The sequence below is a fragment of the Brassica rapa genome, chromosome A03 (assembly GCF_000309985.2).
Source record: "Brassica rapa cultivar Chiifu-401-42 chromosome A03, CAAS_Brap_v3.01, whole genome shotgun sequence".
Taxonomy (NCBI): domain Eukaryota; kingdom Viridiplantae; phylum Streptophyta; class Magnoliopsida; order Brassicales; family Brassicaceae; genus Brassica; species Brassica rapa.
The window spans coordinates 9,196,223-9,217,465 of NC_024797.2; the positions used below are offsets into that span (position 1 = coordinate 9,196,223).

The following is a 21,243-nucleotide window of genomic DNA, read 5'->3' on the forward strand; positions in this document are numbered from 1 at the left end:
ACTAGTAGTATGTAACCAACGGCCACGATTATTCCAACATAAAACCCGATCTGATTGGCTGATGCCGTAGATCGTCGCAATATCATTGGTCCACGTCATCATCAATGACATAAGTCTACTTTTCGTGATTTTCCCTTAAAAAGCTCCCAACGATGTAACTAATTTTTAAAACAGAAGCGAAGGAGGAGAAGAGGAGAGATCCAAAGAGAGAGAGAGAAGAGAGCTCGAATACACAAGCATTAGATATGGCTCGCTCACTCGGAGCAAACGGCACCGTTGTTCTCGCGATCATCTTCTTCGGTGAGTGATCTAAGTGTCTTTGTTCTCTTCGATTTGAATATAATTTTCGCTGTTCCTGTGTTTTTGTTCACAATGATGCATGGATTGAAGTATAAGATCGATAATATGATCAAGATCTTGTTCGATAGTGATCCATGTAGTAGATAGTGTTGTGTGAACATTAGGTTGTGAGATTTGTTAGTAGGCAGATGGTTATTTGTGAGATCTGATTCTGTTTTTGTTGTCTGTGATGGATGAATTACTGGATTAGTGTGTTGTGAACATTAGGTTTTGGGAGATTTGTTTTTTGATTATTGACAAGTTGGAATGTATATGTACGTATGTTTCAGGATGTTTGTTTGCGTTTTCCACTGCTAAAGAAGAGGCTACCAAGTTGGGAACAGTGATAGGGATAGATCTTGGTACTACCTACTCTTGTGTTGGTGTTTACAAGAATGGTCACGTTGAGATCATTGCCAATGACCAAGGAAACCGTATTACACCTTCCTGGGTTGGTTTCACTGACAATGAGAGGCTCATTGGTGAGGCTGCTAAGAACCAGGCGGCTGTTAATCCTGAGAGGACTGTCTTTGATGTCAAGAGATTGATTGGCCGAAAGTAAGTGCATTCCCTTTTGAAATGTTGCTTTAATTCATTCCATTGCTTATGGACTGTTACTTATATTCTTGCTTTCTTTTAATGTCATGGCAGATTCGCGGACAAAGAGGTCCAGAAGGACAGGAAGCTTGTTCCTTACCAGATTGTGGACAAGGATGGCAAGCCATACATTCAAGTCAAGATCAAGGATGGTGAGACCAAGGTTTTCTCTCCTGAGGAGGTCAGTGCCATGATCTTGACTAAGATGAAGGAGACTGCTGAGGCTTACCTTGGCAAGAAAATCAAGGACGCTGTTGTCACTGTTCCAGGTTTGCTTTTTCTCATTCCTCCTCGTTTTTATAAATTAATACACCCACACTGTTTATTGATTCTTTTTTATTATTTGCAGCTTACTTCAATGATGCCCAGAGGCAGGCTACAAAGGACGCTGGTGTTATCGCTGGTCTCAATGTTGCCCGAATCATCAACGAACCCACTGCTGCTGCTATTGCCTACGGTCTTGACAAGAAGGGTGGTGAGAAGAACATCCTTGTCTTTGACCTTGGTGGTGGTACTTTTGATGTCAGTGTCTTGACCATTGATAACGGAGTGTTCGAGGTTCTCTCCACAAATGGTGACACTCACTTGGGAGGTGAGGACTTTGACCACAGGATCATGGACTACTTTATCAAGTTGATCAAGAAGAAGCACCAAAAGGACATCAGCAAAGACAACAAGGCTCTTGGTAAGCTCCGCAGGGAATGTGAGAGAGCCAAGAGAGCTCTTAGTAGCCAGCACCAAGTCCGTGTAGAGATTGAGTCCCTCTTTGATGGTCTTGATTTCTCGGAGCCTCTCACCAGAGCTCGTTTCGAGGAGCTTAACAATGACTTATTCAGGAAGACAATGGGACCAGTGAAGAAGGCCATGGATGATGCTGGTCTTCAGAAGAGTCAGATCGATGAGATTGTTCTTGTTGGTGGAAGCACTAGGATCCCCAAGGTTCAGCAGCTGTTGAAGGACTTCTTCGAAGGGAAAGAGCCAAACAAGGGTGTGAACCCCGACGAAGCTGTTGCCTATGGTGCGGCGGTCCAGGGTGGTATTCTGAGCGGAGAAGGCGGTGACGAGACCAAAGACATCCTTCTTCTTGACGTTGCGCCACTCACTTTGGGTATTGAGACCGTGGGAGGAGTGATGACAAAACTGATCCCGAGAAACACAGTTATTCCGACCAAGAAGTCTCAGGTTTTCACGACGTACCAAGACCAGCAGACCACCGTCTCCATTCAGGTCTTTGAAGGTGAGCGAAGTCTCACCAAGGACTGTAGGCTGCTCGGGAACTTCGACCTCACCGGAATCCCACCGGCTCCAAGAGGAACACCTCAAATCGAGGTGACGTTTGAAGTGGATGCGAACGGTATCCTGAACGTGAAAGCAGAGGACAAGGCGAGTGGTAAATCAGAGAAGATCACAATCACAAACGAGAAGGGGCGTCTGAGCCAGGAAGAGATCGACCGGATGGTGAAGGAGGCAGAGGAGTTTGCAGAGGAAGACAAGAAGGTGAAGGAGAGAATCGACGCGAGGAACAGCCTGGAGACATACGTGTACAATATGAAGAACCAAGTGAACGACAAGGACAAGCTTGCAGACAAACTGGAAGCAGACGAGAAGGAGAAGATTGAAGCAGCGACGAAAGAGGCGTTGGAGTGGCTTGACGAGAACCAAAACTCGGAGAAAGAAGAGTATGACGAGAAGTTGAAGGAAGTAGAGGCAGTGTGTAACCCAATCATCACCGCTGTTTACCAGAGGTCAGGTGGTGCACCAGGCGGTGCGGGTGGAGAATCAGCAACCGAGGAGGAAGATGAGTCTCATGATGAGCTCTAAGTTAAGTTGCCTATTTTGTTCTTGTTAATTTGTTTTAAAGCCAACCACTTGTTAGAAGTTTTGAGGGCAGAAGAATAGAACTCTTTTTATATACATGTTATATTTTTGGGAATTTTTTTACAATGAATGAATGATTAGCCTTCTTGTCTGAAAGATAAGCTGCTCGTTTCCGACAGAGCACGCTTCTGAAAACATGAGAAGCAAGCTTTGATAGTGACATCGAATCTAATATGAAATCTAAGTTTAACGCTCTCATATGGTTAATTAATCTCGTGGAGTTGAGTTATTACACGTTTCTAGTGACGTAAGCATGTTCTGTAAGAAAAGTAAACGCCACGTCAGCTAAGTTAAGTGCAAAATGGGAAAAGAATCTAAAGATCCTTTTAAGATGGAAGGAACATTCGTTCTCGTTATTAGGGTAAAGCTATTAACATTCAAGCCGCTTCTTCACTCTATCTCTCTCTCCCATTTCTCTATCTATCTCTGCAATGGCGAGAGTACTGCGCGTGGCGAGATCCTCCTCCCTCTTTGGCCTCGGAAGCCGATTCTACTCCACCTCGGCCGAAGTTAGCCACGCTTCGCCGTTTCTTCACGGAGGCGGAGCTAGCAGGGTTCTCGCCAAGGATAGGAACGTGCAGTGGGTGTTTCTAGGGTGCCCCGGCGTCGGAAAAGGCACGTACGCTAGCAGACTTTCGACCCTTCTCGGTGTTCCTCACATCGCCACCGGAGATCTCGTCCGCGAGGAGCTTGCTTCCTCCGGTCCTCTCTCCCGACAGGTGCAGTCACTTTTGTCTTTCCCTTTCCGTCTCGTCTATGTTCGATTTTGATTGAAAGTAGCAAATCGTGTTTCATTTCTTATCGTTGATTGGATCTGTTGACTTTCATCTATCTTCGAACAGATCTAATGAACTTAAGTCCATTGTGTCGTGTATCTGTGTCTCTTGTAATGGTTCTGAGCTCCACTGTTACTTTGGTGCAGCTATCAGAGATTGTAAACCAAGGAAAGCTTGTGTCTGATGAGATCATAGTAAACCTATTGTCGAAGAGACTTGAGGCTGGTGAAGCCAAAGGTGAATCAGGTTTCATTCTCGATGGCTTTCCTCGAACCATGAGACAAGCTGTAAGTAAACTCACACATCTATAAGCCATATTCGAGCAAAGTAAATAATGTTTTCTGTTGTCTTTTGGTTTCAGGAAATACTTGGAGACGTAACTGACATCGATCTAGTGGTGAATCTGAAACTACCTGAGGAAGTTTTGGTTGACAAATGCCTTGGGAGGAGAACATGTAATCAATGCGGCAAAGGTTTCAACGTCGCTCACATCAACCTAAAGGGTGAGAATGGGAAGCCTACGATCAGCATGGATCCGCTTCTCCCTCCACCTCAGTGTATGTCAAAGCTCATCACTCGAGCTGACGATACTGAAGAGGTTGTGAAAGCAAGGCTTCGTATTTACAATGAAACCGTAAGATCCCTCTCGATCTTGTAGATGAGCCTTCACTTGATGATACAAGTGATGATTAGTATTATTTGTTTTTTTTTTTATAATGCAGAGCCAGCCTCTTGAAGAATACTACCGTAGCAAGGGAAAGCTTATGGAGTTTGACTTACCTGGAGGCATCCCGGAGTCTTGGCCAAGGCTATTAGAAGCCTTAAGGCTTGATGATTACGAGGAGAAACAATCTGCCGCAGCGTAGTTCACCTACCGGTATTAATATTCTTTTGCATGTGGAAGACATATGCTTAATCAATTTTGTGTTGGAAATAAAAGATTGTTTTTATACCTCAGTTCAGAGAATAATCATACACACTTTGCAAACTATTATCATGATTGTTTATGAGCTTGTTCTAGTTACAGGAATGTATCAATACTTCTACACTACTTTGTTAGTTATTGTGCTATGCTCTTTTGAATTGTGATCATCATGTTTGTTGTTGGATGTGGTAATATTTTGCGGCTGGCCGAGCTGGCTGGTTAAAGCACACAACCAGACAGTAAAGTAAAACAGCCGCATACAGTAAAGTTTTAATGGAACGTATAACCAGCTCCTGTCTGTCCTAGAATTGGCGGTTCGGGATAGAACTGTTCCTTACATACTGTAATTTGAGGTGGAAATGATTGCTAAATTATCAGTCCTCGTGAGAAATTGCGTTTGAGGTCTCTGAGAAATTGCGAGGTTCTATCATGGATGGTGAAATCAGACTCAAATGGCTAAGCCGGACACAACTTATCTCGCAAGTTAAATCACAGTAACCAACATGTACTTTTGAGAGGTCTCTTTCACTGTCTCACATACACACTGAGCTCAATCACTGGCTTTGACTTAAATAGTGTTGTATCGGTTATCCCTTTGGTGACTATACATTTTGAGTCATAAACTGGTTTGATGTTCGGTTAGTCAATCAAAAAGCGTACTAGTGCAATGGTTAATTTTTGTACTCCAAACCAATTTCACTGTCCTGAACTTTGTAATGAGCTATCAGATATCGATTTTTATATATAGTTTAAAGTTCGAGTTCTTGTAATGTCTTCAACTATAAGGTGCAAAGCTATAAAGGAATAGGAAAATAGTAGCACACTGATCAAGCCCAATCAATTTTTTCAATAATTCTATTAAAAAAAAGGTTCCAAGTTCTTTAATCATTGTCTATAAGAGTCATAAAGATTAAAGCATCGGAAAATAGTATTTTTATTTGTGTTAAAAAATATAATATCAATTTTATCACATACAATAGTTCTACTGCATTAAATTTAAGATTTATGTTAAATATGACTTTTAAATTTTGCAAGAATTAATAGACCTTTAACCAACCACTGCACCAATAGTATTTCCACAGGAAACTGCATTTTTAATGAAATGCTATAACTGTGTGCAAATGAATTTATGTACATTGACAAAGCTTAACTAACTTTTCTAATAACTCTTATCTAACCTAGCAAACTGTGTTGTTAGACTGGGATTAATGTCAACACTAATAGTTGTTGAAAACTTCAAACTAACCATTGTTAAATGCTTCCGTTGAAAAATCACTCTGGTGAGACATTTTAACCCTTAAATTATGCATTAATAATATTTTAGTATAGGTTCCATATAATCCACGTCTAATTATATAATATGGAAAACTGGGACGAGAACAAGAAACAAACCGGTTTAGTTTCGGTACCATTGAGCTCAAGTTATTCTACTAATAATAAGATGGTATGGGTTCAGTTCACGTGTTGAACTTCGAACAGAACAAGCTCGTGCGCGTGTCTCAACAACCAACCAAGTCCCTTTGGTCGCTGGCCCTTCAACAAAACAACAAAACGCCGCCGTTCCGTTGGCCGCGTTTCCCAACTAACATTCAAAGGGGCTTATAAACTCAACTAACGTTCAACGAAAACTATCCGTCTCATTCTCTTTCCTTTTCACCACCTTCTTCATCACTATAGACTTAAGCTCATCTAAAGTACGGACCTTGATCCATCTCATCTAACGTGCCCTACCGTGACACGTGTCCCTTAGTGTCGGCTAGTCCTCAACGAACCGAACTGGTACGACCGATACATCAACGAGCCACAACCCCAAAAACCGGGTTCGGATCAGCCCCGGATCTCTTCCTAACTACTTTACAAAGGCTCCTTTCTTCAAATCGTTTTCAGAACTTCAGATCTCTCTCACCGTGAGTACTACTTTGTCCTCTCATGGGTATCAGCAAGTTTCTTTAGTTATGCTATTCAAAGCTCTATATAGATCAAGATCTTGTATGCTAGGGTTTGATGTTTCTCACAGCTCAAACTTAATCTTTTTGTTTAAGGTTGACTATAATGGAGGTGAAAGAGAGTAAGAGAGTGGTAATAGCAAAACCAGTTGCTTCAAGGCCTTCATTCACTAGCATCAGGACATTCGCTAATCTTTTAACTGATTCAGTTACCGTATCTCCTCCCCATGAGACTGTAGACGCTGCTATAAGACCAAAGACTCTGAGGTTTAAACAGCCAGCGGCAGCGGCAGCTTCGGTCTCATGTCCACAGGTGATTCATCTAACCACTTGTCTTGTCTATTTCTTGACATTCTAATCTTCTTTTTGAATCTTTAATTTCCACTTTGCATTTTCTGACACTTGGGAGCCTCTCTGATGATATTTAGGTGGAAGGAAATGACAAAGGAAAGTCTTGTGATGATTCAGATACCAAAAGCTATGTAGTTTATAAACCTAAAGCAAAGCTTGTCTCCCAAGCAACTGTCTCCGCATTGGCTAATATGGTAAGTTGCTTTCTCAAGGCTCTACAAGATCAAGATATTTTTGGAAACTCGTTTTAACTCTTTCTTTGTTAGCTTCAGGGTAATCACCAACAGGTTTGGAGACAAAGCGAAGCAGTACCGTATGGGAAGAGTGTGAGCCAAGGTACACGCCCTAACCTAGTCCCTAGGGTTCCATCCTTTAAAGAATCAGAGACATCGGCTGGAGACAGATCTTCAGTAGACGGATACAACTGGAGGAAGTACGGACAGAAGCAAGTCAAAGGAAGTGACTGTCCAAGGAGTTACTACAAATGCACACACCCTAAATGTCCGGTCAAGAAGAAAGTAGAGAGATCAATGGGTGGTCTGGTCTCAGAGATTGTGTATCAAGGTGAACATAATCACTCTAAACCGTCTTGTCCTCTTCCGCGGCGCGCTTCATCATCATCCTCTTCAGGGTTTCAGAGACCACAACGAGAGCTAGCTTCGGAAGGATCAATAGGACAAGACTCTAGTAATGTTTGTTTCCATCCTCTTTGGAGCAATCAAAGCAATGACTCATCTAAAAGCATAGCAGAGAAGATGAATGAGGGTTGTGTAATAACACCATTCGAGTTTGCTGTTCCAAGATCGGCGAACTCGACTGGTGGGACTTCAGATTCTGGTTGTAGAAGTAGTAGCCAGTGTGATGAAGGAGAGCTTGATGATCCTAGCAGAAGCAAGAGAAGGTAAGATTATATTGTTTCAGACACCACTTTCTGCATTTAGGCTTACACTGAGTTTGTTGATGATAGCAGGAAGAACGAGAAGCAAGCAAGTCAAACAGGAGTATCACAAAGCTCAGTGGAATCAGACAGTCTTGAAGATGGATTCAGGTGGAGGAAGTACGGTCAAAAAGTGGTTGGAGGCAATGCGCATCCGAGAAGTTATTACAGATGCACGAGTGCAAACTGCAGAGCAAGGAAACATGTTGAGAGAGCTAGTGATGATCCAAGAGCTTTCATTACAACCTATGAAGGTAAACACAATCACCATTTGAACTTGAGACCTCCAACTTCGCCTACTCTTCCCTTTACCTCCTCACAACATTCTAATCAAGCCATTTGATGATGACTCCTCCATTGATGCTTCTTCTTCAATCTTCATAGCACATTTGATTAATCAATCAATTTCTTGTTTCCATTGTGAATTTATTTTATTTTACATCAAAGTTGTAAGGACGAGAAGATAATTGTTATTTGATAAACAACAGAAAAAAAGCAAATAAAAAGAGTGTTTCATTTTAATTGCGACGAACAGATATTAGTACACAACCATTTTGTGTATTCCTTTTATTTATTAAGTATATTGGGGGTGATTAGTGTATATTGCAGTAATGTGGAGTGGCATATGTATATATATATAATCATTGTAATTAAACAACTTTTAGATTAGAGATACCTACTTATATAAAGATCAAATATTCTTAAAGATGAAACCATTTGATCAAGAACAAAAGTGGTTTAAAGCGTCAAAACTTCATCCAAGATAGAGAAGAAACTTTTTAAATGTATCCAAAAGCTAATGAAAACAGCACAAAGAGGTCTTTGAGATACAATGCAAACTCAGGGAAAATGAAGATCCCTTAACGGTTGGCCTTAGCAACTCTCTCAATCTCATCTTTCTTCTTGATGGCATAGCTGCAAAGACAGACAAGACAAGATGCTATTAGTATTAGCTGCTAACAAACACAACTGGGAAGACATTTAGGAGACAGACAATAGAAGGAGTATTACCTGTTGGAAGATCCCTTGGCAGCATTGATGAGCTCATCAGCAAGGCACTCAGCGATTGTCTTGATGTTTCTGAAGGCAGCTTCACGTGCACCAGTGGTGAGCAAGAAGATAGCTTGGTTCACACGTCTTAGAGGAGAGATATCAACGGCCTGCCTCCTAACCACACCAGCCGATCCAATCCTAGTAGCATCTTCACGTGGACCACTGTCTCACCCAATAAACAAACATCATGAGAAAACCATTCATAGAGGCAACACGCAATAATGTACAAAGTTTCAGTGACTTACCTGTTAACAATGGCGTCAATGATAACTTGAATGGGGTTGGCGTCAGTCAAGAGGTGGATAATCTCCATGGCGTGCTTGATGATCCTCACAGCCATCAACTTCTTACCGTTGTTCCTCCCGTGCATCATGAGAGAGTTAGTGAGCCTCTCAACAATAGGGCATTGAGCCTTCCTGAACCTCTTCACAGAGTATCTTCCAGCGGTGTGGGGAACAAAGGTTGCGTGTTTCGCCGGCTGAACACCAATGTAGTCAACAAGACTAATGTCTGTGACCTACAATAACACGAATACACATCAAAAAACCAGAATGTATTGACAAGAAATAAAAGACAAAAACTTTTCGGACAAGAAACAAAACATTAATTAAGTTACACATCTTCATGAGTAATATCTAATTTCCAACAAAATGCAACTCTAGCATCATAATAGACTTCAGCCTAATCATTTGCAATACTAAGAAGAACATAGCCATTGATGAAAACTTGAAATTTAGTAAACAAAAAAATAAACCAAACAGCATCTCAAGACCAAGAATGTAAACAAAAGACAATTTTTTTTTTCGGACAAGAAACAAAACATTAGCTAAGTTATTCATCTTTATGAGTTATGTCTAATTCAGACAATGAAGCTAATGTAACTCTCGAATCATAATAGATTAATGATGCCAAGGGTAGAGAGGAAATTACCGAAACGTCATCGAAGCTCCAGCGGTTGAAGAGCTTGACTTCGTTGGTAAGCTGCTGCTGAATCTCAGCGTCGATTTCTACGGCGGCGGCCATGGCTGGGAAGGACAACAGAGGATTAGCTGAGAACACGCAATATACGGAGCTACAAGAGAACCGACAAAGCAGAGGAAGATGAAAGGAATAATACCTTAAACTCTGTAAGTGTCGTGTGGAGGAGAGAACTTAGTTTCTTTTCAGCCGCTGCTGCTTGAAGAAGAAGGTGGTTGTTCTAAAATGAATTAATCGAAACCCTAAATCTCTTGGATGAATTTATTGGACCCAGATGGGCTCGAATAATGGGCCCATTGGGTTTTGTCTACTTATGACTGATGGTCCATCATTTTTGTATTCACTCTCTCTTTCTCGAAATGGACGTCTTAACTATACTAATAGCCGGTTTCTTGTATAGAAGCTAACGATGATCATAGCCTCATAGGCATGCAGACCGGTTCAAGTTATCTCTATTGCCATCAACAATGCTAGGATCTTGAGTTTGCAAATTTACTGTAAGGACATGCACTTACTCATTTTGTCACACCGTTTACAACACTCAACACAATTCCAATGCAAATTTTATTCATAAAATCACGGACATTATAGATATACTAATGCATCAAAACCATAATATCAAACATAATTAGACGACTAGTTCAGTAGAAATGAAAAAAGAAAAAAAAAAAAAAAAAAAAGAACACAAGCCAATCTCTGAATTGTAATGAATGGTATAATTTATGCGGTAACATGACTAGTTTCCAAGACACGTCACTTTCATTCTTTGATAACAAAAATAAAACACAAGAAAGAGACAGACGTGTGTCGTCCTCACTATATCTACTAACACTTTGAATTTAATACTACTGCCCAACTCAAATGTGTCCCTAAACCCCAATTAATCCCTTCATGGTCACATGCCCCTTCTCCTTCCTTTCTCTTTTTCTCCATTTTTCCTCTCTACCTTCTTCAGTTTCATGCCTTAATCCATCAAGATTCCACAAAATATTATACTATATAGTATTATTAGTAGCTGTAGCTTCAGGGAGAAACTGTTCTGAAATTTGAATCAAGGTTGTTTAGGGGATGAGAAATGTATCTCTTGATTCTTGAACGCTTAAACTGTATCTGACCAGTTTAAAAAGTCTTCACCAGCCTGTGATTCTCCTTCATGACTTGAGGTTGAATCAACAACACTTGCTTCACCAGAGGACCCATCTTTGAGCGTTGAACTTGGCTTTTTCTCCACGGAATCAACATTTTCAGTTGCTTGATCACTTTTATCCTCCTTCACATTTTCATTTTCATGGGTTTCTTTTTCTTCTTCTCCTTCTTCTTCCTTGGACGCTGAAGTGGAAACAGATGACAAACAAGAAGCTTCAGATGAACTCTCAGAACTGCGGGACCCTTTTATGGATTCAAGCTTTCTCATCAGATACTTTAGTCGCTTCTCAGCTTTCTCCCTTAATCTGATCTCTTCTTTCAGATGTTCCTCCAGCTCCTCCATCTGTTTTCAAGAGATTTATATGTTGTCTTTGAAACAAAAATCACATGGAAGTGAACAGAGCAAGTGTCTCTCTCTCTTGGTACTTGAGCAACAAGAATGCCTCTTTAATGGTTTTAATGGATAGAAAGGTTTGACCCCAAAAAAAAAAAAAGAATGACTCTTTATTGGTTCTTGACTAGACTCAGATCTTGAAACAGAAGCTTTCTTAAAACAAGAATTACCTTTTTGGTAATGAGCTCTGCTTCTTCTTTAGCAGACCTTGAAACTTGCCTCTCAGCAAGTAGTCTCCCTCTTAGACACTCCACGGTTCTCAGGCCTTCCTTCTCTTCTTCCTCCATCTTCTTACTTGCAGAGCTTGTTCTCAGTAGACCTCTATATAGAATTTCTTATAGGGTAAATTCATACAATACTAACAAACACATTTATATATAGAGAGAGACAGAAACCCACCTGCATCTTGTGTTGTAATTGAAGGTATCAATTGTCATACAGCTTTTCTTTTAAATATTCAACAACCAGAACCAAAGTGGTAAAAGCTTATAGCTGAACTTCACTACTAACTGCAAAAAGGGTAAACTAACAATAATAAGACCAATGTGATGTTATATCATGTCATTATGATTAACATTTATTATTCATTCAGTAAGGAACATATCAACTTACCACAATACTCTTCCACAGATCCAAACCCACTAACTTGAGAGACAACAAACCTACACCCCCCCAGAAAATTTGAAGTTATATTTGAAAGAAAAACAGATTCTGTTGTGTAGGGACAATAAATAAGCTTGTTTGTAAGCAAAACGACAGTTACCTTTGATATTTTGGCAGAGACAGGAATCTGCAATTCTCCCGTGAGTTTGTAAACCTCTCGCACTTCAAAGACCTTTATCAAAAAAAAAACTATAATTATAAGTTTCACTGTTACGTTATTATATGAGACGACAAAAATCATGTGAACAAGAGGAATCACACTGATTGGTGTTGCTAAGATATAAATCCATAATGTTCTTTGACGTTAATTCCAAAGGAAAAAAAAACATAACTGTTATACTCTTCTAGCTGTACCAAGTGTCACAAATCTCTTTGTCAAAAATATCACACTCTCCAAAAGTAAAATTTTAAAAGTTTCATGGTTGCATTTATATGTGTATTCATTTGTTATGCTTCTTGTGTTAGGCGGCATTTCACTATTGTTGATGTATCAAAAACAAGACGGGAGTATAAGTTTCGGACGGTACCGACATTAATAAATTTAGGGGGAAAATCTTGTGACCCTCCATAGATCTAAAACTCAATATGCATGCAGAATATTAATGCTCCCAACCTCTCATTGGGATTTAGGAATACCACCACTTCAATCAAGATCACTTAATAACTCTCAAGTTATTAGCTTTTGGGTTTAATTTTACTAACTGTTCAACTACAACAACAAAGGGGAAAGTACAAATCATGGGAAAATAAATCATTTGAAAATAAATAGCAACTCTTTGAAAATCCCCCACAAAGGACAAAAATCATTACATAGTAACTCCCTTAGTAGCCCACCAGGAATTATTTTGAACTCAATTAACTTGAGGGGAAGTAAATGCATAGGAGATGATGTTTAACAAAGATCAATAAGATTCATCAAGCTCTTTTTCTTGATATATTCTTGTCACTCATTGACTCAACCAAACCCTCTATTACCCAATACATCTCTGATTCGCCAGAGCGCGCACAAGCTGAAAGAATAGCTGTTAGTGTTGGAGCAGCCATGGTTAATAGTATCATGGCTTCTCGACTTGATGTTTTTTTAATAATCCATACTTTCAACAACCTTTTAAAAATTGTCTGAAAATGAAAAGCCAACCATTTTATGTCTTACAAGTTTAACCATCATCTCAACAGGGTAAAAAGAAAGAACTTCTGACAACATGAACTTAAGAAGATCCAACGCAAACATACATAAAAGAGAAAGGAAATATCTGGGGCAGTCTCATTCAATAGTACAACATGCTAGAGCACCTGCAACCCTGAGGCCATGAGCCATCAAAGTCAAGGAGACTCGCTTCCTCTAGGTGAAGCACGGTTGGCCTCGTAATCATCATCAACGGGGCTCCGGTCTTCTCTCGGACTGTCGGCACTGCGTCCCACAGCAGGACTGGCAACAGTGTTTCTTCCATTACCATTGTCTTGAGGGCTGCTACCACCATCATGGTCTGATCCTGCTGGCTTTTCAAGCTTTGGAGAAGGTGGAGGGCTCCCGTCTATGATCCTTGGGCTACCTTCATCATCCATAATCGGACTACGGTCTCTGCCTCTTGGCGATAGAGAGTCCTCCATTCTCTTCGGACTGCGAGATCTCTCCTCTACACTTCTCTCTCTTCTTTTCACAGGGGATCTTGATCGGCTGACCATAAAAGAAAAATATCAAGTCAAGTGGAGTCGCTAAAAGGGTATAAACCAAAAACAACGCTTAGAGGGATCATGTTCTTAGGTTCTAACCATCGAAACATCTAAATACAAACCAGTAAGTTGGAAGTTTACAAGAAAGAAAACAAACCTGTAGCTTCGGCTACGGCTAAGGCTCCTGCTACGGCTTGGGCTTCTTCTACGACGAGGAGAACGGGATCTTACAGGTGACCTGGAGTAGCTTCCACTCCGCCTATAACATACAACCAAAAAATGTTACAACGATTTCATCTTGCTCAATCGAAATAATCTACAATATATGATATTTTGAATACCTAAGCTTCTTGGGACTGTTTTTGCAGTTTCTCTCAATGTGTCCTCTTTCACCACAGCGGTAACACTTGTTCTTCCAGTCTCCTGCAGTGCAGTCTCGAGCCCAATGACCGTCAAGACCACAGTTAAAGCAGCGACCTGATCCAGGAGGTGGGCCTCTGCTGTCATAATCCCGAGAGCCACGAGGTGCCTATCATACAACCATATGATATATCCATGACTTTGACAAACACGGTAAGAGCCTTGAATAGAGAGATCCAAACTAAATAATACTCACCCCTCTTGAAAACTCCACTGTGATGCGACTTCCGTCAAAGTCTCTTCCATCCAAGTAATGTCTCGCGTCATCAGCATCACGGGGATCACTAAACTCCTGTTTTCATAGGGAAAAAAAGCAACATGCAGAGTGTGTATGTGACCACATCATGCATAGTTCACAACAACAAAAACAACTATGACCAACGGAACTTGTTAATATAAGAGATTCTACTTACAACAAAAGCATAATCCCGCTTCATATCCACATCTCGCACTCTGAGAAAGAAATTGTTGGCAGAAAAGGTAAGGCCATCGTTACTTTAAACACCATTATAGAGACTGAGTCTCCATGTTCCATCAAAACACTTAGTAAAAAACACACTACAAACAGAACCGCCGAGGCGTCCTCTATACACCTGGCGAGAATTTCCGCCAAGAGCACCCATTCATCACACACCAATCATCAAACACCATTCATCAAATACCTCCAGGTTTAGGCAAAATCCCAGAGACCTTCAATAAGATCATCCAAGTTAAAAGCATAGACTATATACCCTAGATCCTTAATTTTTCCTCACGTATACAAAAAAACTAGAACTATTCTCCTCGATACTTATTACACGATAACAAACAAACATTCTCAGAAATCAACAAAGTTAGTGTCAAAAGCACATACCTATATGGCTATATCCATATTTTTTTTTCTCAAAAGATACAAATATCAAAAAGCAGTATATTACTAGAACTATGCCACTCGATGCTTAGCGCAATAACAAACAAACTTTTCAGAAATTCAAAAACATTCATCACCAACACATAGAAATCAAAACATTCGTTTCAGATACAAGAGATAAAGAAGAAGACTCAGTTACCTTCCGTATCTGTTGAAAAGACGCTCAAGGTCTCTGGTACGAGTTCTGGATGATAAGTGTCCAACGTACAGACGAGTGTTCCCGTAACGATCATCATACCTAGGCATCTTCCAAACTGCATAAGCATCAAACCAATTCAAAACCTAGATCTGAGCTCGAAAAACACTAACTTTCAATCCAAAACAATCAGACTGGAGTTTTTGGGAGACAAAGAGAGAACTTCGCAAACCCAACACAGTAGAAGCATAAAGCCAATCAAAAACCCAAATCTGAGCTCGAGAAACACTAAATTTCAATCCAGACAATCAGATTCAATCGATTTGTTAATACCTGGGGATTAAAGGAGAGCACAGAGGGAAACCCTAATTTCGAAACCGAAAGGGGGAAGAACAGCGTCTGGTAGCAAGAGTTACGAGGGCCTTTTATATTGAACCGACTTAATCCAACGGTAATGGTTTAATGTGGGTCCCCTAAACCGACGGCTAAGACTAAGAGGTAAGAATCTCCTCGCGGTATTGCAATCTGTTGGGCCTCAAATTATAACGAGCCCAGCAATTTGGGTATATCTATCTGTTGGGCCTAAAAGGAAAGCCATAATAAAGAATGATGTTTTATGGATCATGGAGATATTTTAACCGTGGTAGCTTTCAGGCAGATTTGTATCTGCGACCTCTTGTGGCACTCATTGCAATTGGTTCTGTAGTTCGTTCGATTCTTTCCTGCATAAACATGTTGTAATCTCTAGAAACCAAATGTTTCTAAACGAACAAAAATCCATGCAATGATTATGTGTCAAGTAATGTTAGTCAAGACTTTCTCGATGTTACATTTTGTTTTGTTATTTGTTGCTGTAGTAGATGACGGAGGTAGAGGACTATAACTCTAATTAACTTACTGAAATTTTTTACTTCTAAAGTTATAAGACAATAAATATATTATAAGTTTTTATGGCTAATTTATTTATATTACAAATTATGAAAAATATTATACAAACGACTATACAACCGATAATTTTACATAAAACTTCTTACGTAAACTCATGTCTGATCTTCTCTATGTCTTTTTTTTTACTAATCTACATAATTCGTTTTTTCTTTGGATAATTGTGGTGTGATTCCATAAGCTTTCTAAGTTAAGAGACTAATCACCATGAAATTCACATAATCTACGTTTTCTTTCTATTTAAAGCGTTTCGGATAACCGGATTCGAATCCAGATGTCGTTACTCACAGCTGTGAACCTTTTACATATTATCAATGTATTTAAATAGTATTTACTGAATTAGCTCCCAATTAAGTTAAAAGTGAATTCCTTCTACCTATGCTGTTACAAAAAAAAACTTTCATTTTCCTCTCTAGCTAGTTGATATGTTTAACATCATTGTCACAAAATATCGTGGAAACTACGAGGGCAAATGTTTCTTGCCTTGTTGCAAATTTGGTTTGAAAAAAAACGTGAATTGGAAATGCATTGAGTGTGGTTGGTACGTCCTCTACCGAACTAAATGGATTTGTCGACACCTTCATACAAAACAATACGTTTACTGCCTATTGAACCTACCAAAAGAATTTGTATATTCAGATTGATTGGTACGTCCTCTACGCAGCTACGGTGTTCAAAAAAAAAAAACTGAGAATCCAGTTGTTTCAGACGTTGAGATATTTATGTTTGGGTCTTTAAGTTAAAACTAGATTCTGACCCGCCCTTCAGAAGGGCGGGTATATTTTTTATGTTAAAAAGTAGAAGATTGATATTTTTTGTTGAAAAATTATTTTACGTAATAAAAAGTATAATTTTTAATAAATTATGTATTATATTTTTTATGAAATTTGTCTTAAGTTTATTTAGATGACTTATTTTTGTTATTTTAAATATGACTAAATTTTTGAAGATTCCAAATAATTATAATCCGTATTATGATTTTGTTTATTTAGCCCGTTATTAAACTTAAACTGATTTTATTTTTAATATTTTAATTTAAATAAAATGTTTTATATTATTAACTCGCTCTGTATTTATATAAATCATTTTTGTGTGTTTTAAACTTTTTTCTATAATTTTATTAAATAAAGTTTATATAATTTATTTTTTTTACTTTAAAATGAAACTATTTTTTAAAAGATTTGAGGTAATTCAGATCCGCATTACGTTTTATTGATTTAATCATTTGTTATTCAATTTGATTTTATTTTAGTGGTTTAATTAATAAATATTAAATTAATATAAATAATAATTATTAATAAATAATTAATGAGTCTTGAAAAGTTGAAATGGTTAATCTTAAAAGTACTATTTATTAAATAATGGGATAGCAAATGTAAATCTTCGTTAGTTCAGTGGCGTCCTGAGTTGTTTTTAATACCCTGAACACGGGTTCAAAACCCAATCTGTGATTTTTTTTGCTAAATATCATTTTTTTCTTTAATAAGATGTAAATTACCAGTTTGTCCCCGTCTTCTATCCTCATCCCATGCGACTTTCAGACCTACTTTTCAGCCGTCAATGTCATTTTCCATTGATTATCATCGTTTTCCTTTGTTATTAACATAGTTTTGAATCATTTATGATAGATCTACCACTAAACATTCGATTTTAAACCATCAAAACTCAAAAAGCAGCAACGAAAAAAATACAAAAATATGATTAAAATCCAGATTTGTTGCCATGTATACGTAGCTCTTTAAAATTGGAGTCTAAAAGTGGTTATCGAAAGTGGCGAAATATTTAGATGCTATATATTTTAGATGCAGGCAGTTTGACCCACGTAAATGCTTAGAAGGTAGTTATAGAAGTTAGTTACATCATATATTTAGATAATTATTTAAATTCAGTTATAAAATATGTTGGACATAACTTTTTATCAATGGGTCACACTGCTGTTTTAATAGAATAGATGTAAATATACTTTTTACAAGAAACACAAAGATTTGAATTTTTCATCAGACATATAAATAACAAACTCGGGACACACACACACAACTGAAAGTTTTGTTTTTTTCTTTTTGAAACAAAATAAAAACAATAGTTTAACAAATAAACAATTATGCAAAAGCAAACAAAACAAACGATCAAACTATTATCCTCTATTTAAATTTTATCATTCAGTATTATAACCATATTTTTGTAAGCACTGTGACACTGTCACAACTTGTTTGCTTCAACTGGATCACAAAATAACAAAGCTAAAAAAAATATTTAAAAGTTAGACAAATAATGAGATCCAATTTGATTTGATTGACATATTTTTGGTAGAAACTGCAAAAGCAGTCGAATAGTTTTTGTTGTTATCATCTGGTGTCTTGGCTGAGTCCTACCTGAACAGTTTTTAATAATATTTCAAGAGGTTCAAATTCGAATTACGTGGTAGCTAAGGATACAGCTGCTCGTTTACAGTTTGAAGTCCTCCACTTATTATAAGGTGGAGTAAGGAACAATAAGTTTCAAAAAAAAAAGGGTAAGGAACGATAACAACAATAGAAAAAGGTAGGTCCACATTAATATCAAGTGTGGAGACCTTTATATGAAGTGTGGTGGTTTTATGGTGTGCATATGTTTTGACTGAGAGGCTTCCCACTACTCAACTCCATTAACACATCAGTGGAATATAAATGATTTGTTTTCAAGTTACTCTGAATCTTATTCCTACTTTGGTTCTTTGTTTAATTTAGGGATTAACTTTCCAATCCTATTTTCATTATTTACTTATTCTTTGTTATGTTATTTAAACCATATAGGGGCCAACCATATAGTATAAGTTAGAGTAACTTTTTTTTGTTGGATTTGACTCATCGGTCGTTTGTTTATTTACAGTTTGGGATGTTTTTGGAAGTTGCAAGTGTAGGTGTTCATCATTCCACATCTTTATGTATCTGTTCAGTATCAGAATGCTGAAACTTTAGATTCTTGGTAAGCATTTACTTTTTTGAGGTGTTTCAATGATTGAAATAGAGAAGAAGTCACTCAGCTGTTTATGTACTTCGCTGTGTACGACAGAGTTCCCACTTCAGTTCACTCCAACATCAAATTAAGACATGATTTGTACGAAATTACCAACTAAATATTAACAACGAATGACCGAATGTATAAATACGACGTATAAAGTAAACTTACTTTTATCTTATTGCTAAGTTTCCTTACTTGATAGAAAAGGGACAGTATAGTATATAACTTACATGTGATTGTTTAATGAATAAAGAAAGTAGAAAGCGAAAAGACTTGAGAAAATAGAATTCGCCTGTGGGGATGAAAGGTGCTATGTCCACTAACGCATACAACCTGCAACAATTATTACCCTTTATAGATTAAATATATAACTTTTTGATACGTATAAACAAGCTAGAGGTGTGCATTTTGAAACAAAACAGTTGTGATTTTTCTTATAAAAGATTGCGACTTTCGTCAGCTACCGTTTGTGCTCATTTGCTGTTCACGTGACCGTTGTTATTGTGGCCAATGAGACACGAGGGAAAGAATAGAGAAGATTTTCTTTTCTTTGCTCCAAGTATGGCTATGATTTATGTACTTAATTTTTATAATCTTATTAGCATGGCTATGACCGTGAGTTTTGTGTGGAGTGATGTTTGGTCTTATAGCCGTTTTGTATTTCTCTCTTTGCTAAACTCTGAGGAAATTGTTGGGTTAGTTTGGTACGGTTGGTTAGTCATAACAGTGTCATTTTTAGTCAGTATTGTTGCTATAAACTTGTAGCTACAATTTATATATACTCACTAGTCACTACATGAATATTTTCTGTGTGCAATCAGCTAGTGTTCGTAGATTGTAGATTGGTTTTGAAAAGTTTTTTTATGGGACAGTTGTCATTCACACACAGTGGCGGATCTAAACACATTTATAGCTGGAGGCACCGATATTAAAAAGAAAAAGATTAGGAGCACTTTTGCATAATCTTCTTTAAATTAAGAAAGTTAACCAAATAAACTTTAACTATTTAAGAAAAAATAAAAAAGAATAGGGAGCACATGATTCCATACCCATGCACATGTGTCCGCCCCTGGACACACACACATATATACATGTGTTTTATCTAAAGAAAGCGGACTAACTGGGGCGAACTGCTAATTTTTGGATACGAGATTTGTAAATAAAGTTAGTATTCAACCCTTTCATGGTTTTTAGAATTTGGGTGTAGAACGGAGTATCAGTGTCTTAAGTAAGTAAACTAAATATGTGTTTTTCAATTAAACAGCCATCTTGTTAAGTACTGTACTGTGTCAGCAATTCCCATATTTTTTCTTTTTCAGATATATATAGTAATTTTAGATCTACACCCACACTACAAGAAAACACAACATTAACGACGGCGAAATTCGTAGTAAGTTCGTCGTAAAATCAGTTTTACGAGGAACTAGCGAGGAAACACGTTTCGTCGTTATTTGTTCGTCGTAACGCATATTTCCTCGCTAATTCGTCGTAAACTAACGAGAAAACATTTCCTCGTAAAGACGAAGCAAAGTATTCGTCGTAAAAACCACGTAACCCTTCCACGTAAGGGGGACGCTACATTTCCTCGTAAATACCTTGAAAACATTTCCTCGTAAATAACACGTAAATGTTTCCACGTCAAATACTCGTTAATCTTTCCTCGTAGTGTTGACGTAAATATTTTACTCGTTAATTCCTCGTAAAATTTCCACGTAAGATTGTCGTAATTTAGCTACGAATTTACTTTGAGTTTATATTTTCCAGATTAAAAAAAAACAATATATTTAATTATTTAATAAAAATCTAATTTAAAAAGAATATTAAATACGAAAATAATTTATACATAAATAATTTTTGAATTTATAATACAACCAACGAAAAAAAAAAAACTAAGGGTCGTTCATCCCCGGTAGAATTCCTCACTCCTCCTCTCTACATCTGCGTCGGCATGTGTGACGGATGATGATTCGCCTAAAATTAACATCAACAATAATTAACAAATTCTATAAATCTAACTAAGTTCTCTACATTAACCACCTAATCAACAGTAATTAACATAAAATCCGTAAAACTATCTAAATTTCCTACACTAACCACCTAATCTACCTAAACTAATCAAATTAGAGAGGAAATAGAGAGCGTACCATAGCTACAAAAGGGAGAGGAAGTTGAGAC

At 37.9% G+C, this 21,243-nt stretch overlaps 6 protein-coding genes across 12 annotated transcripts; 3 read left to right on the forward strand and 3 right to left on the reverse strand.

Annotated features, from left to right (window-relative positions):
• Positions 1–47: 47 nt before the first annotated feature.
• On the forward strand, positions 48–2,910 carry LOC103857669 (mediator of RNA polymerase II transcription subunit 37f). The gene is made up of 4 exons (XM_033287722.1): positions 48–300; positions 630–897; positions 991–1,205; positions 1,286–2,910. Exons 1-4 carry the CDS (start codon positions 246–248, stop codon positions 2,755–2,757), a joined length of 2,010 nt encoding a protein of 669 aa, XP_033143613.1. The 5' UTR covers positions 48–245; the 3' UTR covers positions 2,758–2,910.
• A 253-nt stretch (positions 2,911–3,163) lies between these two features.
• Positions 3,164–4,682, forward strand: LOC103857670 (adenylate kinase 1, chloroplastic). The gene is made up of 4 exons (XM_009134889.3): positions 3,164–3,533; positions 3,737–3,877; positions 3,952–4,224; positions 4,313–4,682. The coding sequence occupies exons 1-4, from the start codon at positions 3,246–3,248 to the stop codon at positions 4,454–4,456; spliced, it is 846 nt and encodes a 281-aa protein (XP_009133137.1). The 5' UTR covers positions 3,164–3,245; the 3' UTR covers positions 4,457–4,682.
• Positions 4,683–4,925: 243 nt separating this feature from the next.
• On the forward strand, positions 4,926–8,271 carry LOC103857671 (WRKY transcription factor 44). Of its 6 annotated transcripts, none has more exons than XM_009134892.3 (5): positions 4,926–6,448; positions 6,558–6,774; positions 6,890–7,006; positions 7,079–7,713; positions 7,780–8,271. In XM_009134892.3, exons 2-5 carry the CDS (start codon positions 6,568–6,570, stop codon positions 8,090–8,092), a joined length of 1,272 nt encoding a protein of 423 aa, XP_009133140.1. In that variant the 5' UTR covers positions 4,926–6,448; positions 6,558–6,567; the 3' UTR covers positions 8,093–8,271. The 6 variants fall into 6 exon arrangements, with proteins under 6 accessions (XP_009133140.1, XP_009133138.1, XP_009133141.1 ...); XM_009134890.3 differs by having other exon boundaries at positions 4,926–6,422; XM_009134893.3 differs by having other exon boundaries at positions 4,926–6,422; positions 7,783–8,271.
• A 158-nt stretch (positions 8,272–8,429) lies between these two features.
• Positions 8,430–10,084, reverse strand: LOC103857673 (40S ribosomal protein S5-1). The gene is made up of 5 exons (XM_009134896.3): positions 9,920–10,084; positions 9,733–9,827; positions 9,048–9,319; positions 8,761–8,964; positions 8,430–8,664 (listed from the first exon to the last, which is right to left on the reverse strand). The coding sequence occupies exons 2-5, from the start codon at positions 9,823–9,825 to the stop codon at positions 8,610–8,612; spliced, it is 624 nt and encodes a 207-aa protein (XP_009133144.1). The 5' UTR covers positions 9,826–9,827; positions 9,920–10,084; the 3' UTR covers positions 8,430–8,609.
• A 324-nt stretch (positions 10,085–10,408) lies between these two features.
• On the reverse strand, positions 10,409–12,837 carry LOC103857674 (myosin-1B-like). Of its 2 annotated transcripts, XM_009134898.3 has the most exons (5): positions 12,084–12,837; positions 11,933–11,982; positions 11,720–11,829; positions 11,491–11,641; positions 10,409–11,269 (listed from the first exon to the last, which is right to left on the reverse strand). In XM_009134898.3, the coding sequence occupies exons 3-5, from the start codon at positions 11,755–11,757 to the stop codon at positions 10,880–10,882; spliced, it is 579 nt and encodes a 192-aa protein (XP_009133146.1). In that variant the 5' UTR covers positions 11,758–11,829; positions 11,933–11,982; positions 12,084–12,837; the 3' UTR covers positions 10,409–10,879. The 2 variants fall into 2 exon arrangements, with proteins under 2 accessions (XP_009133146.1, XP_033143615.1); XM_033287724.1 differs by having other exon boundaries at positions 11,925–12,837.
• Positions 12,838–13,078: 241 nt separating this feature from the next.
• Positions 13,079–15,600, reverse strand: LOC103857675 (serine/arginine-rich splicing factor RS2Z33). The gene is made up of 7 exons (XM_009134900.3): positions 15,457–15,600; positions 15,127–15,241; positions 14,491–14,530; positions 14,274–14,369; positions 13,999–14,186; positions 13,815–13,916; positions 13,079–13,661 (listed from the first exon to the last, which is right to left on the reverse strand). Exons 2-7 carry the CDS (start codon positions 15,231–15,233, stop codon positions 13,307–13,309), a joined length of 888 nt encoding a protein of 295 aa, XP_009133148.1. The 5' UTR covers positions 15,234–15,241; positions 15,457–15,600; the 3' UTR covers positions 13,079–13,306.
• Positions 15,601–21,243: the final 5,643 nt, after the last annotated feature.